The 15,634-nt window shown below is 41.3% G+C and overlaps 1 protein-coding gene across 5 annotated transcripts in view; it reads left to right on the forward strand.

The window, feature by feature from the left end:
* The first annotated feature begins 366 nt into the window (after positions 1–366).
* The window catches only part of Ppp3cc (protein phosphatase 3 catalytic subunit gamma), a 73,749-nt gene continuing 58,481 nt past the window's right edge, over positions 367–15,634 (forward strand). For 2 of the 5 annotated variants that reach the window (XM_034497884.2, XM_034497888.2), the window contains exon 1: positions 408–725. In XM_034497884.2, the coding sequence (XP_034353775.1) occupies positions 677–725 (49 nt within the window). In that variant the 5' untranslated portion in view covers positions 408–676. The other 3 variants (XM_034497887.2, XM_034497890.1, XM_034497889.2) reach the window with 3 other exon arrangements.

Here is a 15,634-nt window from a genome sequence, read left to right on the forward strand (position 1 = left end):
ACAAACATGAAGCTGACAGGGGTTTCAAAATTTGGGGGTTGGTGAATGGGAGAGGGTAATCTGAGAAGCAGGGTAGAATGGATAATTTCTTATGTAGATAAAGTGGGTGGGAGACCCCAGTGGTAAGGAGGAAAGCGTTCTTGAGAGAAGACAGGGGCTCTCTCTGATGAGAGGGACACAGACTCGGTGACACAGAGAATCAGGACGCCTGCCTGGTCCCAAGGTCGCAGCTGCCTCCGCGGACCCAGCGGCTGGTTTGAGAAGCTTCAGGTCGGGCTGGGGCGTCCAGAGCATCTGTCCCACGCAAGGCTGACGATGGGCAGCAGTAACTCCTGAGCGGAGAACCGAGAGCCGCGCGTGCGCAGAGCGCGGCGGCGCCCCGCGGGGCCGCCGGGAAGTTGTGAGCGCGGAGGCGCGCACGCGGGGCCTCGGCCGCGCGCAGCCGCGGTCTCCCTAGTTGTCTCCCTCAGCCGCAGTCGCCGTACCTCTCGACGCTGTCGTCCCCGCCGAGCCGCGGGCGCCGCCGCAGGGAGGGAGCGGCGCTGCGGCCGCTGCCGTCCGAGGACGCCCCGTATTCCGGGGCCCGACACGGTGGCTGCCGGCTCGCCGAGCGCAGCCCGCCTGGGAGGAAGGCGGCGGCTCGCGTCTAGCGGGCCGCCGGAGCCGGGAGGAGACCATGTCCGTGAGGCAACCTCAGTTCTCCACGACCGAGCGCGTCATCAAAGGTGCCGAGCGCGCCGCGGGGAACGGCCCTCGCCGGGCGACGGCTCGGGGACTCGAGGAGCGGGGATGGAGGCAGCGGCGGGAGGCGCTGCAGGGCGCGGGGAGGACCGGGCGGCCGTCCGCCGGCGTCCCCGGTGACTGCTGGACGGGTACCTAGCGGGAGGTGGGTAGAGCGACCGCGCCCGCCATCCACTCCCGAAGCATCCAGGCGGTTTCTCCTGATTCCCTTTTCCTCGTCTCCTGTCTGGGGACACCGTCTGGGGTTGTGTGAGCAGGGAGTTCCCTTGACTCACCCAAGTCATGCAGAAACTCAGCTGCTCTTTTGACAGCTCCTTACCAAACCCTTTAAAAACATTATTTTTGAAGGGTGTGGTAGGTATACTGTGCACCTTTGGCTCACTTTCTCTACATCACAAGTCATTGCTTTTATTAAAAGAAACAAGATGATAGTAACACAGTCTTCTTAATGATGCGCTTACAGATTTCTTGGTGTGGGTTTCCCTTTGGCTATAGGGACTTGGTGAATACTAATCTCCAAGATGTCTCTCATTATATCTGATTTTCATTGTTATTCTAAGGAAACATAAAAGTGTTTGTTTCTAAATCTTCTGAGGTTATGATGTAGTTTCTGCCCTTTACCCAAAAGGACCTGTCAAACATAACCACTGATTCATATGCTTCTATTGACCGACTTATAAGACCCCTTCCTCTCTCCATATTAATAATTGGTTTGAAAGCACGTTTTCTAAGAAGGTACTGTGCTTAGACCAGTTGTCTCTGGGTGAGGTGGTTTTCATTATAGTGGGAGAAAACTACTAACATTCTTCCCCCGTTTCATTTTGATATGAGGAGAAAGAAAATTATTAGTAATGATAATCTTTAAAGGGGGAAGCCTATTGAGTGCCACAGAGAGGACACTATTAGTGTCATAAATGTTAGTTATCTGCCTTGGCAAACGTACAAATGGTACTTTTGAGACTTATTTCCTCAGAATTTGGAATCATTAGGGATTTAAGTCAATTGTTCATAGAATGGATTTAGTCCTTTAACAGCTAATGTGTCCTGACTGTTTTCATGTGAGTCTCCATAGCATCTAAGCCATAAGGAGGATCTGAGCCTCTTAATACACAGAAATCACTTTCTACAACCTTCCGTGGTGAAGCAAGGTCATCGTGTACATTAACTTCTGAACTGTACTGTCAGTATGGCCAGTGCAAGCCAACTGCGTAAGGGCGTTGGCAGGTTCCTCCTACGTTAAAATGACTTCTTGCCACTCTACCATTGTAGTGTTCCGTCCCTCTTTTTCTTTCCAGTATTTTTCTCTGTCAAAATATGCCTATTTCTCAGCTGAAGTTGGCAAAGGAACCAGTTAAACCTGAATCCCATGTCAAGCCCGGATAAATGAGGTCTGAGCAAGGCTTAAGTGGCACCCTCCGACTGACCGTGAAGAATCTCAGAGTCTAATCTCCTTTTGTACCAGCTACTTTCACCATGATGCATAAAGGACACTGTAAAATGACCATGTCTTAGACTTTAAATGGGAGTGAAGTGAAAGGTGCTTGAAGTACTGGTATGCTTACAGCTGAGTGAAAACCATCTTTATAGTCTGTATGGTGGGATACAAACTTGTTCTTTAGCTGAATCGCATACTAACACATGCTGTGTACGAAAGGCCCAAGTGTCTCTGTGTGTGAGTGACTGAGCAGAGAGTTTCATTCTGTTGTCCAGCCAGGCAGACCCATGTTTATTTCCCACTGCAGAGTCATCTGTGGTACACACCCATTGTAAGGCTTTTTGTTTGTTTGTTTTTGGAGACAGGGTCTCTTTATGTAGTCTTGGGTGCCCTGGAGCTCGCCATGTAGACCAGGCTGCCTCACACTCACAGAGATCCTGCTACCTCTGCCTCCTGAACGCTTGCATTAAAGGTGCATGCCACCATACCTCACTTTTTTTCTTTTTAAATAAGATTTATTTATTTTATGTATATGAGTATTGTGCCTGCATGTACACATGTGCACTAGGTACATGCTCGTAGCTCTTAGAGGTCAAAAGAGGATGTTGGAGCCTCAGGAACTGGAGTTACAGGCTGTTGTAAGCTGTCATGTGGGTGCTGGGTACAGGGCCTGAGGCCTCTACAAGAGAAGCAAGTTCTGCTTACCATCTCCCCAGTCCCAAGCCTAAATTAAATTAATAAAGATTTCAGATACTTATGTGTGGATTCGTCTCACATATAAAAACTTTAGCATAAGCACTTGACTTCACCAATGCTGGATTCTGTGTTACATTTTTCTTGGGTTTTCCAGAGTTTGAAATAGTTTAAGTCTCTTAACAAAATGAGGTATGAGGCCAAGCACAGTGGTAAATGCCAGTAATCTCAGCACAGGAGAGGTAGAGGCAAGAGGATCTGGAGTTCAAGTTCTTCTCAGCCCAAACTGAGATCAAGGCTAGTATGGGCAGCTTACCATCCTGTCTTTAAAAAAGAAACAAAAGAAAAGCATGCCAGATATGAGTGAGCAGCAAAGGCCTGTTGTATTGGGCTCCAAGCCCTGATCTGATGCTCTTTTGTCTGGACAGTTGTCTGCATTTATTCACAGCTCCAAAGCTTCGCCAGAGGTGATGCCACACCTGTTATTTTTGGTCATGTTATTTCCTGTTCACTTTAGTGTCTGCCTAATTGTTTTGTGTGAGCAAATCTTGGAGAAGAGTGGGTGGGTGGGTGGGATTGCATTTTAAATGTCCTTTGAATGCAGCTTTCTGAAACTAAGGAGGAAACCTGCTGTACTCCTGCTTCTGGGCCTTTGGGGAGTTGCCTTTTATGTGTATATTACTGGTTTTGTTGTTATTGCTGTTTTTTGGTTAGTACCTAAAATAATGGGTTTCATTGTATTTTTATCCACTGGTTGTGAGCCTTGGCCTTTAAGAGAAGAGCTCTCGCTCCAGCTCAGCTTGTCATTATAATATTGTTTGTTTGTTTGTTTGTTTGTTTGTGACAAGATCTCATTGTCTCATGTAGACATGGATAGCCTGGAACTCACTGTGTAGATCAGGCTGACCTCTGCCTCCCAGGGCTTCAATCAAAGACATTCTATACCACACTTATTACTTTGCCTTTTTTATTGACACTTGTTTCTGATTAATAATCTCATCTGTAATAACTTTCTCATCTAGTTCATATAAATGACATGACAATTGTGGAAACTTAAGATAATATTAAGAAACATGAAAGCAGTTTTATAATCAATCCCCTACCCCGTGGTCTTGCTCTGTAGCCCTGGCTGGGCCCCAAACTGTTGCAGTCCTCCTAAGTGCTGTGATTATAGGTGTGTGCCACCATGCATACTAGATCTCCACCTACATAAGTGGTTAGTAGAGAACTCATTAGCAGCCAAAAATGCCAAGGGTAGGAAGCGATGAAATTATAACAAGATTAAGCAAACAAACACAAAACAACCCCGTCCTAGTCAAGAAACACCTGTTTTGAAATACAGAAGTTATGGGAGTGGAATCCTATCTTCAAGGATGAAGGGTAGACTTCTGTCCACTGTTTGTCTGGTGGCTAATTTCTTTTGCAGTGTAGTTTATGTTTAAAACCTCTTAGGATTTCACTAGTTCATTTAGTGTTATTAAGTGCCATCTGTGGTGTACCCTGTGTCTGTTAGTTTCTTGCTTTGAAAGTCATGTGTCTATGAAGCGCTAGAGCAGAGGCAGAGGGTCTTGCTGTTGGGTATCTGGAGCAGAGAACTAGGAACTCAAAAAGCTGAGTTATGAAATTCTTTTCATTTGACCCTCTACCCCCCCCCACCCCCGAATTTCAAGTTTCTTTTCTTGTTTGGGGATTTTTTTCTATTGGTGTCTTCCTCTTTTATGTCAAGATGTTTTTAAGGTTTTTTTTTCTTTTAAGTGTAGTCTGAACCCTATGAACCATAAAACTTGGAAGGCAGAAAGAAGAAAAAGAAAACTCTTCATGCCCGAAACAGCTGCTTTTAATACTTTTCCTGGGAATTTTGAATTAAAAAGAAAGCAAATCACACATATTAAAGCTTTCATTAGCTAGATCTTTCAGATTTTAACATAATGGTTATAGTTTTACCTAAGGGCTCCCATGAAGGATGCAGAGGGCACGGCACAGTGTAAAAGTCTATTTGCTCCTATGTTGGCACCTTAAGTTTTCAGTGGTGGCAGCACAATACCAATCCTGAGCAACATCTTAATGTTTGAATTTTCAGTGTGAATAAGACTACGGTATATACGTGTGCTTATCGGCAGAGTTTGGTTTGTGCTTGGTTTGCAGTTGTAGTCAACAAACTACAACTGTAAGTCACTTGAAGTTGTTGCTGTTGAGATTCACATCTGAATAGAACTCAGACTGCTGAAAGGACATCTACTAAACACTGTTCTTTTTTTGAGAGTGGGTAAGCTGTTCTTTTTCGTCTGTTACTGGTTGTGACCAAAGCTTTATATTAGACATTTGATGGCACAGCTTCCTACAAAGCAATGTATCACTTGTTTGTTTTCAGTTTTGGGGATGGAGCCGAGAGTTCTGTGCATGCTGGGCAAACACCGTGACACTGAGCCATGTCCCAGGTCTAATAATTTACTATCACATGTTACTATAAAGTCTCCAAGTTACCAGATGAGTTAAGAGGGAAGTGCTAAGGACTCAGAGTGGCGAGTAAAGTCGTTTCTTAGGCCATACTTGGGAGTAGGAATAGAACACTTTTCCATTAGGGTGGCATTTTTGGAAAATATGAATTTTTAGGTATACATCTGTAAGAGAATTCTCAGCTAATTGGTCATTTTGGAGTGCTGCTGCTGCTGCTTAGCTACCAGTTGACTAATGGAAGTGAAAGCATGTCTCACCGTCCCATTACTACCTTCATGGTACAATCGATTACAGCATAGAACAGTTTTCAAGTTTAAATGCATGGAGAAACATCTGTACACAACCGAAGAGGAAAGAGAAGGCAGGTAAATCAGACATGCCATAGACAGAGGCAAAGTGAAGGGCAGGGTGTGAGGACTGTTAACTGACTACACCCTGCCCTTCACTTTCTCTCTTAAGTGAGAGGTGGCTCAGCACTTACGAGCAATTGTTGCTCTTACAACAATCCAGGTTTGGTTCCCAGCATCCACATGGTGGCTCACAACTGTAACTCCAGTCAGTTCCAGGGGATCCACTTCTGATCTCATGTGGTCTACATGCATTCACACGGGCAAAACAATCTTATGCATAACATAAAATTTAAAAAAAATTAAAGAGGATCATATACATAACAAAATTTAAAAAACAAAATATTTAAAGAGAGGATTGCAAGATTATTTTGATATATTTAAAAATAGACTTACCAACCTAATCTGTAATAATAAAAATATTAAAATAGAACATAAATAAATGATGAACAGTGCTAATTTTTTTAGTTTATTAGAGAAACTGGAGTGAGGAGGAAGGTTGAGGAACAGATACTAAAACTATTGATGAGGAGAGGAGAAAGGGGTCTCTGAGCTTACTTCCTGTCCTGCCACCACTTAGCCTTTTAGTAATTGGCTCAAGTGACCTGCACAAGCGAACTGCTGAAACAATTGTTTTAGCAATTCTTTTTACTGGGGAGCCAGTCCCACCAGATGAGGTAAGCTGGACTTCTGGTTTCCGAGTAACCTGCTTTATCCCTCTCACATCTTCCCTATCTATCGAGTGGTCTTTTGCTCCAACTGTCCATTTACTGTGCTGCCTCCAGGGTCTGTGAATAAGTAAAGGACTCTTCCTACACTCAGAATCTTTCATGAATACTTCCTGCCTTGAGAATAGGTTCTATGTTCGTGAAGTATGTCCCTGCAAGCTAAATCTATCTAACTTCCACTTCCTCTTCAGCATCGCATATCACTATCTCCAACCTACTTAACCACTGCCTGTAGGCCTCTGGGTGTTTTCTGTCTGTGAAAACTTTGTCTACACCCTGCCTCATCCATTTATCTTTTAAGATTGAGCTGAGAGGATTTCTGTTATTTTTCCCCTCTATTAGATAGCTGTAAAGAATAATGGTTTTACATCACGGGCTTCAAAGTCAGATTTACCTGGACTCGGATTCTTCCTTTTAGTAGGTAGCTGCATGACCATGGACAAACCAGTTAGACAGTTTGCTTGTCTAGAAGAGGGGTTATGAAGGCTAACTTATACCCGGTAATAGGAAAGACTAGTAGACTGTGGAAGGTGCAGTGGCAGGCACACCGTAGGTTCTGTACATGCATTAGATGCCAGTGGCAGGCACACAGTAGGTTCTATACATGCATTAGATGCCAGTGGCAGGCACACAGTAGGTTCTATACATGTATTAGATGCCAGTGGCAGGCACACAGTAGGTTCTGTACATGCATTAGATGCCAGTGGCAGGCACACAGTAGGTTCTGTACATGCATTAGATGCTGCTTTTACCACTGCTGCCGCCATCGTTGCTGTTATTTCCTGGGAACTCCTATGAACAGTTTTACTGCTTTACAAATTTAAAAAGTCTATTTCTTTTTTATGTATATGACCGTTTGTCTGCATGTATGTATGTGTACCATGTGTGGCCAGAAGAGGTTAGTTCCCTTGAAACAGAGTCACAGATTTTTGAGCCACTCTGTGGGTGCTGGGAATTGAACCCAGGCACTCTACAGTAGCAACAAGTGCTCATAACCACTGAGCTTTCTCTTAGGTCCAGTTTTAAAAACATCTGGGAGTGTTTTCCTGCTGGAAGTAGTATACATAGTTCAACAGTAGAGTGTTTGCCTAGTATTCATAAAACCCTGGGCCCATTCTTCAGCACCATTCTCCTTACCCCCCCCCCCCCCAAATATTCCACAATAAACTGTTCTTTTCAAGGGCAGTAATTGTGTATCCTTAAAGCTGAATGTGGTGTCTAGCACATGACTGGATGCCTAGGGTTTAGGTGCAATTGTAAGAAACTTTGTGTTTAGGATAATAGTATAGGAAACAGCATGTGCTCTGTTCACTGTAACCTCCTTGACTTTTGTTAGTTAATTTTTCTTGCTGTAGATTTAAAATACGAGCTAGTACTGTCCCAGGCATTTATGAGGAATAATGTGGGTGAAGTGCATAGCACAGTTGCCCTTGTAGGACCTTAGAAAGTGTTAGCTCGTATGCAGTAAGTTAATTGTTGGCTGATGTGTCTACGTCATTGTAGCGCTTGCTTAGCATATTTGGGGCCCTAACCGAAGTGTGTGTTCACTGTAAATCTTGATGAAACTTTACAGGAAACTTTTTCTTTGTAAACCGCCCCATGAAATAAAGAGTTAGAGAAATCTATTGTGTTTTCCAACCTTAGTCTCCTTAGCTCTGTAAAGCTTTAAACAAATGGTGAAATTTCCTTTTGTAGTTTACATAGAATTTTGGAAATCTGTCTATTTATAAACAAATATTGATAGACTCTTGCTATGTTGAACAGGTTTTTAAATACTGCTTAGAATTTACTCACACAGCATAGCACTTAGTAGCCTCCTCCGAATGTAACAGAACATTAGAACCATGGGGCTGCCCGTGACTAACGCCATGAGAAAGTGGATGACTAAAGGAGACCACATCTGGTGTAAAAGATTTGCTCCCACACCCTGTAAATCGATAATCTTTTATTTAAACTTTATGATCAGAAGCTAAGGAAATGAGACTTAATTTGTGTTTTTCTATGGATGGCTAGGTTTTGTAGAAGTTTAAAAGTAACATGCGGTAGTTTTAATGGGTGTTGGCATAAGGTATATTTAGCTGTACAAGGCTATTATTAAAATTATTACTATTGTGTTGTTACTGTTGTTGTTGTGTGTACAGGTGCATGTGTTTATGGAGTGTATATAGCTGTGGTTTACATGTATGTGGAGGCCAGAGCACAGTCTCAGGTATTCTGAGAAAGAACTACTATCAACCTTTTTGGAAAAAAGTCTCTCTTTGGCATGCCACTTACCAAATGGGCTAGACTAGCTTCCCTCGTGCTCGGATTACCAGTCATGCACACAATTTTTACATGAATTTTAGGGATCAAACGGAGGCTCTTGGACTTGCAAAGCAAGCACTTTATTGTCTTAGCTGTCCTCCAATCCCCAGGTTGCTTATTTTGACTATCCCGCACTGCTATGCAAAACATGGTATCACTGGAGGCGTGATTGTTTCTGTGGTCTGGAGAGTCCTCAAAAAAGTAAATAGTACTAGCACATGATCCAGAATTCCCCTGCTGGATATATCTGCAGAGAAACCAAATCATTCTGATGAAAGGATGTTTGTACTCCTGTGTTCAATGCAGGATTATTCACAAAGCAAGTTATAGATTCAGCCTAAGTATACAAAACCATAAAATTTACACACAAACATACACACAGTGTACATTCATCTTTAAAGGGGGAAATCCTGTCATTTCTGACAACGTAGATCAATCTTGAGTACAAAATAACAAGTGAAGGACAACTACGGTGAGGTCTGCCCTCCGTGGAATTTAGTGCAGTTTGTGATAGAAAGGAGGAATCTTTTGATGATTGTTGCATATCAGGGTGACTAAAATAAATTAGCAGTGTTACAGTTATGTGTTTATTTGTTAGTGGTAGTAGTAGGAGTGGTCACAGGCCAGGCCATGCTTTTGGAGGTCAGAGGACAATTTGCAGGAATTGGTTCTTTCCTACCTTGTGGATTACTAGGGTGGAACTCGGATCATCAGGCTTGGCAGCTAGAGCCTTAACCTGCTGAGCCATCTTGTCAGCTCTTATCTTTGGCTTTTAGAGACAAATAAACATCCTATCTAAATAACTACATCTATCTAATATTTTGTAACACTCAAATGGAACTTTCCTTTTTAAAGATTTGTTTTATTGTTTAGGTGAAGTCCAGAGAGGGAATGGATCCCCTGGAGCTGCAATTGTAGATGTCTGTAAGCCACTCAGTGTGGGTTCTGGGAATGGAACTTGGGGCCTCTGTAAGAGCAATATGCGTTCTTAACCATCAAGCCATCTCTCTAGCCCCCTACCTTTTATTTTTATTTCTTCTTGAGGTGGACTCTCATTAGGTTGCTCAGGCTGGTCTCAAATGCATTATCTTCCTGTCTAAGCCTCCAAGTGCATAAAATACTCTTATGCCTTCTAGAAAAAAATTACTGTTTCTGTTGACTGTCACTGATTGATTGGCTCTATGTGGGCTACTTCTTAGCTGTACTTTGACAGTGAATGCTGTGAGCATCAGAGTAGAGGGGATGGTTTCCAAGAGCTCCCTTCAGATCACTGAAGTAAACTGCTTGTTCCAGTAAGTTATGAAGGACTCTACAAAGAACATGTAATCTTCAGTGTTAACCTCCTGAGTAGTGAATAGTTCACTATTGGAAAGACAGGTGAGTAGATTAGGAAGCAAGCATGCAAATGTAGGGCTGGTTTGCTGGCTTAAAATAGAAAGGAAGCAGAGTTGTTTGTGGTGAACAGAGATAGCTATTTAAATAAATCCTCCTGTCCCTTGAGGGTAAGAGCATACAGTAATCTAAAAATAGTTGCCTATAGGCCAGTAGCTTTTCAGTTTTATCTTTATACCTTAGGATTAAAGTGATCATCATCAGTGTAGCCTTTTATTATTTATGCAAGTCTACTTAGATTTTATTTTTATTTGGCTTAAACTACTTACACTGTTTAGGTGCTGGGTGTTTAGTATAGCAACACACCAGCTTGAATTTGATGGCAAAAAGGTTGTGGAATTTCATCCAGCATGCTTTAAGACTTAGTTTTAAATTTAATTTTCATTTTGATAATTAAACAGAGATGTTACAAGAAAATGTATAGAAGTCCCCCCACCCCCTCTAAGTTCCTCTTTGCCACAGTGTCAATTCAACCTTAAATACCACCACAGTCTTATATTTTAAATAGCAGAGTGACATTGGCATAAATCCAGAGGTGGCTGTTTTTATGATACCCTGCTATTTGTGTGTGTGTGTGTGTCTGTGTGTCAGTCTCTGTGTGTGTGTATGCCTTGTTTACTCATGTGATCTTGCCTACAGACCACCACAGTGAAGATATTTATCAGTGGGTTGGGATAAATATCCACTGAGCTCAGTGGTAAAAGGTTTGCCTAGCATTTACATATGTAAAATAATGAAATGCTATTCAACAGTACCATCAACATAAACCTTCTTACAATATTTCTCCTTTACAGTAACACATATAACTTTCCCACCAAAAATTCATCTTTATAGTTTAGTTCTAGTTTGAATCATGTGTAAATCTGGTTTGGTTAAACTTTTGCTTCTGAGTTGGAAGTACTGTAAAGTAATATAACAGAAACTGACAGGTGGTTAAGAGCTTGGTTTCCTGTGGAGTTAGAAGAAACCATGACGAAAACAAGGGTGCCTTGGCCTCATTCTAGAGAAGTCTTGAAAGCCCTGGTTAGTCTAAAAATGTAAATTGCAAAAGGATAGACAGTATAGTACCATTTATATAAAAAATATATTGGTGTAAAAGTTAAACATTCACATTAGTAACGAAGTTATATAAACATAGGAAGGGTACACTACCTTAAGGTTCCATCTAACCTGTGGGGAGGAAGGAAGAGGAGTAGAAGATATATTAAGATATATATCTATAGCATTGTGGGGTTGTTTTGTTGTTTTCTTCTTCATTGAGATGCTGCTTTTCCAGAAGACCCAGGTTTGATTCCCAGCACCCATATTGGGCAGCTCTACCACGTTATGTCAAATTGTATTTTTTAAGGTAGTTTACTTTAAATATCTACCTGAGAACTGGAAAGATGGCTTACTGGTTAAGATCACTGGCTGCTCTTACAGAGGACCCAGGTTTGATTCCCAGCACTTGCATGGTGGTGGTTCACAGCCATTAACAACTCCAGCTTCAGGGTATCCAACTCCTTTTTATGACCTTTGTGAGCACCAAGGACACCTGTAGTGCATACCTCACACATGTAAAATAAATGGTGAGAGAGAGAGAGAGAGAGAGAGAGAGAGAGAGAGAGAGAGAGAGACTGGAATTTTTCTTTTCTCCCCTTTAGCATATCTATTTCTACTTTTTGTGCAAATGTTAAAGGATAGCTAAGTAGATTTTCTTTTACTATAATAAATGAATGTGGAGCTGCCTAAAGCTCAGGGTTCTGTAGCCATCATTAGTTGTCTCGTCTCCTTGTGATCCTGCATGCTTAAGTCAGTCTGTCTGAGCACTGCCTGTAGTTTTCTACACGAGTATATTTCACATCTGGGTTTACATCTTTTGCTGTTGCCATTTTGTTTTGTTTTCAGATAGGTAGTTGGCTTTGTACTTGCTACATATGCCAGGTTGGCTTCAAACTTGAGGTGATCCTCTTGCCTCTTCCTTCTGCCTCTGCTTCCTGAGTGCTGAGATTACAGGCATGTGCTGTTGTACATGATCTTTTCTATCTTGTTTAGGTGAATTATTTTATCTTACTTAACTAGAGTGTAAAGAGACTCCTGGGTTAACCTTATATATGATGCTTGCCACCACACAGTGAGATAAACAGTAGTTGATAAATATTTAATTACTTAACTATAATATAATTATTTCCTTAGTATTTTCCCCCTGGCATTTTAGAGTTTTTCTAAGTGTCTTTCTAGCTTGAAAACCTTTCTAGCTCATTGTCTACCAAAGATTCCAGAACTTCACTTTAAACAAATATTGTTACCCAGAATTCTAGTCTGGGTATAGACATCTGGATTTATAAGGTATTTAGTGTTTATGTTAGTAATGTGTAATCTCCAGCCTTTAAAAAGGTGACACTGATGACTGGACTTGAACTGTTAATGTCCTGCCTGGTATAGGAGATGAGACTGTGATGTCCAAGCTTCATAAAGAAAAGGAGTGTGTGGCCTCACAGACTAGTCGTTCTTAGCTCTCATTAGTAAGGAGGAAGGTGATGGTAGTTGTGGCTAGCGTATTTCCCCAGTGTTTGTTGCATTTTTGTTGGTTTGTTTTGAGACAGAGTCTCATGTAGCCCAGGGTAGCCTCTTAACTATGTAGAGGCTGAGGTGGTTGAGCCAATCTTTCCACTCCTACCATGCCTGATTAAGTTTGTTGCTTTTAAATAAAATTAAGGAGGTCAGCAGTCTGAGTCTGGAAGTAAGTGACAGAAGAATAAAATGCCCTGTCACTTCAGAAAAGAGGTCAGTGAGCTTGTGGCCTGTTACACATAACTGCAGTTGACACCAGAAAGGTAAGTGCCATGGTTTATTATTTTATCTTGGCTCTTGGCTCTCTTTCAGACTTGACCTTCAAGTTTCTTACAATATTTTAGTGCAACTCAGGTGTGAAGTATGTTAAAAATAACTTAATACTAGTTGAAATCCTGGACTTTCCTTTTTTTAGTCTCTAAGAATGGGATGCGAGTCAGGTTTATGATGTCTAACCACCTCCCTTTTTCTTTATTGTGTATAAACTGCTTTTAAGAAATAGAATTCTTGGAGGTTTATCTAAAATTGTGTCAAATCCTGTTTATTTTTAACTGCATCTTGCATCTGTTCTGTCTACATAGTTATTGCTTACTTAAACCTTACTGATTGATCTCTCTGGGTATTCTCATTCCAGCCCACAGAAGGCTGCTCTAATTTATGTACTAGGAAGTAGGGAGCTGGGAGGTGGCTCAGTGGCCAAAGTGCTTGCTGTGTAAGCGTGAGGACCAGAGATTGATCCTAGCACTCCTATAAAAAACCAGATGTGGTGGCTACTGCCTGTACTCCCAGTGCTGAGGAGCTGAAGGCTGGTGGATCCCTGGCACACATGCACACACCCAAGGAAGCCAGAAGAGGGCGCTGGATCCCTTGGCGCAATTGTGAAGCTCCCTATGTTGGGTACTGGGAACCAAACTTTCCTGAAAGTGTTCTTAACTACTGAATTCTCTCTCCAGCCCTATCTGTTCATTTATTTTTAAAGACAGGGTCAGAATTGGAGACAGACTTGCTATTTAGTCCAGGCTGGCCTCAAACTTTCTCATGCATTCTGCCTCTGCCTCATCCTAGTGCCAGAGTTACAGTGTACACCATCATTCCTGACTCAGAGAGATTTGGGGTGATGGAGATGCCTCATATATTGATGATTGTGTGTGTGTGTGTGTGTGTGTATGTGTGTGTTTGTAAAACTTAGGTTAACACAATAGTGGGTATCAGCTTAAACATCAATAAATTCATCTTAAAATGTGGTTATGGAGGCTGTACTATAAAGTTAATGCAGATTTCATGCATGTGACTGACTTTGGTTAAAATGAGATTATGGAATTGATAGGCTACTGAGAAATGTAACTGAAAATCTGAAAGAAAAGGACTAATGGCCCCTCAGTAAGTGAGATTTCTAGTTTGCTTTAGAAAAATAAGATGTACTTTGAAATAGTGTCTAGGTTGAAATGCCTTCTTTTAAAAGATGTGTTTAGGGTGAGCACTTGTAATGTGCATGATGGGGCTCTAGCTAGCTTTAATATGTGAGTTTATTTTTAGTCAACTATATTTAAAGAACTGTAAATTAGCTATATGCATGAAAAGTAGGCAAAAGATACCAAAGTCCTCACTGATCATAAGTGAGCAGAGTAAACTGGCCAATAAATACAAGCTTACAGCTTGTTGATACATTATTTCTTTATTAGCAAAGCCAAGCAGAGGGGAGCCTTTTAATGTTTCACAGCAGCAGACTACCTAGGTGATGCTGGCTCTGGAAATTATAGTTATGAATATTTATTTGCATAAGAAAATTTGAGTAGTTTGCTACTAAATTAAAAATGTCTATAGTATTACTAACTGTAAAACAATATATTTTAGTAACAAAGGTAATTATGCATATTTTATTATGTTAACAGTGGTCATTTTAGTTGGTAGGCTTCTAAGAGATTTGTAGATTTTTTTTTAATGCTCCTTAATTTAAAAAAAATAGTTTTACATTCTCTATACTGTATGTGTGTGCTTTGTGTGATGGTGGGATCAAATGCAGAGCCTGGGCTATGCCCAGCAGGAGTCATACCTCTGAGCTGTATCCCCAGCCCAATACATAATATCTGTCATTTTTAAGAAATCTTTAGGGGCTAGAAAGATGGTTCAGTAGTTAAAACCTCTCACTGTTCATGCATGTATACATACACACTGTTGTTGCTGTTATTTTGAGGCTTCATCTCTTTATGTAATCCTAGCTATCCTGTGCAGGGATTAAAGGTGTGTGCCACCACATAGAGCTTTAGTTTTACTTTTGAAAAAGAATTTTTCAATAGCCTTGAGCTCACCAACAGGCTATGCAAATGGGGTAGTATGCTCTAAAACCTACCTGTCTGCCTCACCAGCACTAGAATTATGTTTGCCAACCCTTTTTTATGTGGGTTCTAAGAATTGAATGTAAGATTTTGTGCTTGAAAGGCACTGAACAACTCACCAGCCCTGGGGTGTGCTTCAGTAAGTTAAAAACCTCCAGCTCATTACCATCCAGAACTGCTTTATCATTTTCTAGTCTTACGGAAATCGTGAATTTTCCTATCCTCTGACATCTGTCAATACTCTTGATTCATAGATAAATTTCAACTGGATTGAATAGTAGTAGTATTACTGTTCATTGAAAAGCTTACAATGGAATGAAACACGAGTCTAAAGTAATTTAATTCTGACTTAGTAATAACTATATTATATATTTTTTAAAGGTATTTAGCCAGAATTCTTATCCTTTTCATCAGTTGCTTTTTTTAAAATGTAAAGCCTACCACTGAAGATCACCAGGAACACAGTATAGTGAAAAAAAACTCTATTATTTAGCTTATTATAAAAAGTATTGTCATCCCCTGAAAGCTGTGAACATGTTAAAAGGAGTCAGAAAGTCTGCAAAAGGTATAAAGGAGCTGGAGTAAAGTTAGTAGTCTGGTCAAGGGTGGTGAAACTCTGATTTCAGTGGTATTGCTGTTAGTCTGCAC

The sequence above is a fragment of the Arvicanthis niloticus genome, chromosome 3, assembly GCF_011762505.2.
Source record: "Arvicanthis niloticus isolate mArvNil1 chromosome 3, mArvNil1.pat.X, whole genome shotgun sequence".
In the NCBI taxonomy this organism is placed as follows: Eukaryota; Metazoa; Chordata; class Mammalia; order Rodentia; family Muridae; genus Arvicanthis; species Arvicanthis niloticus.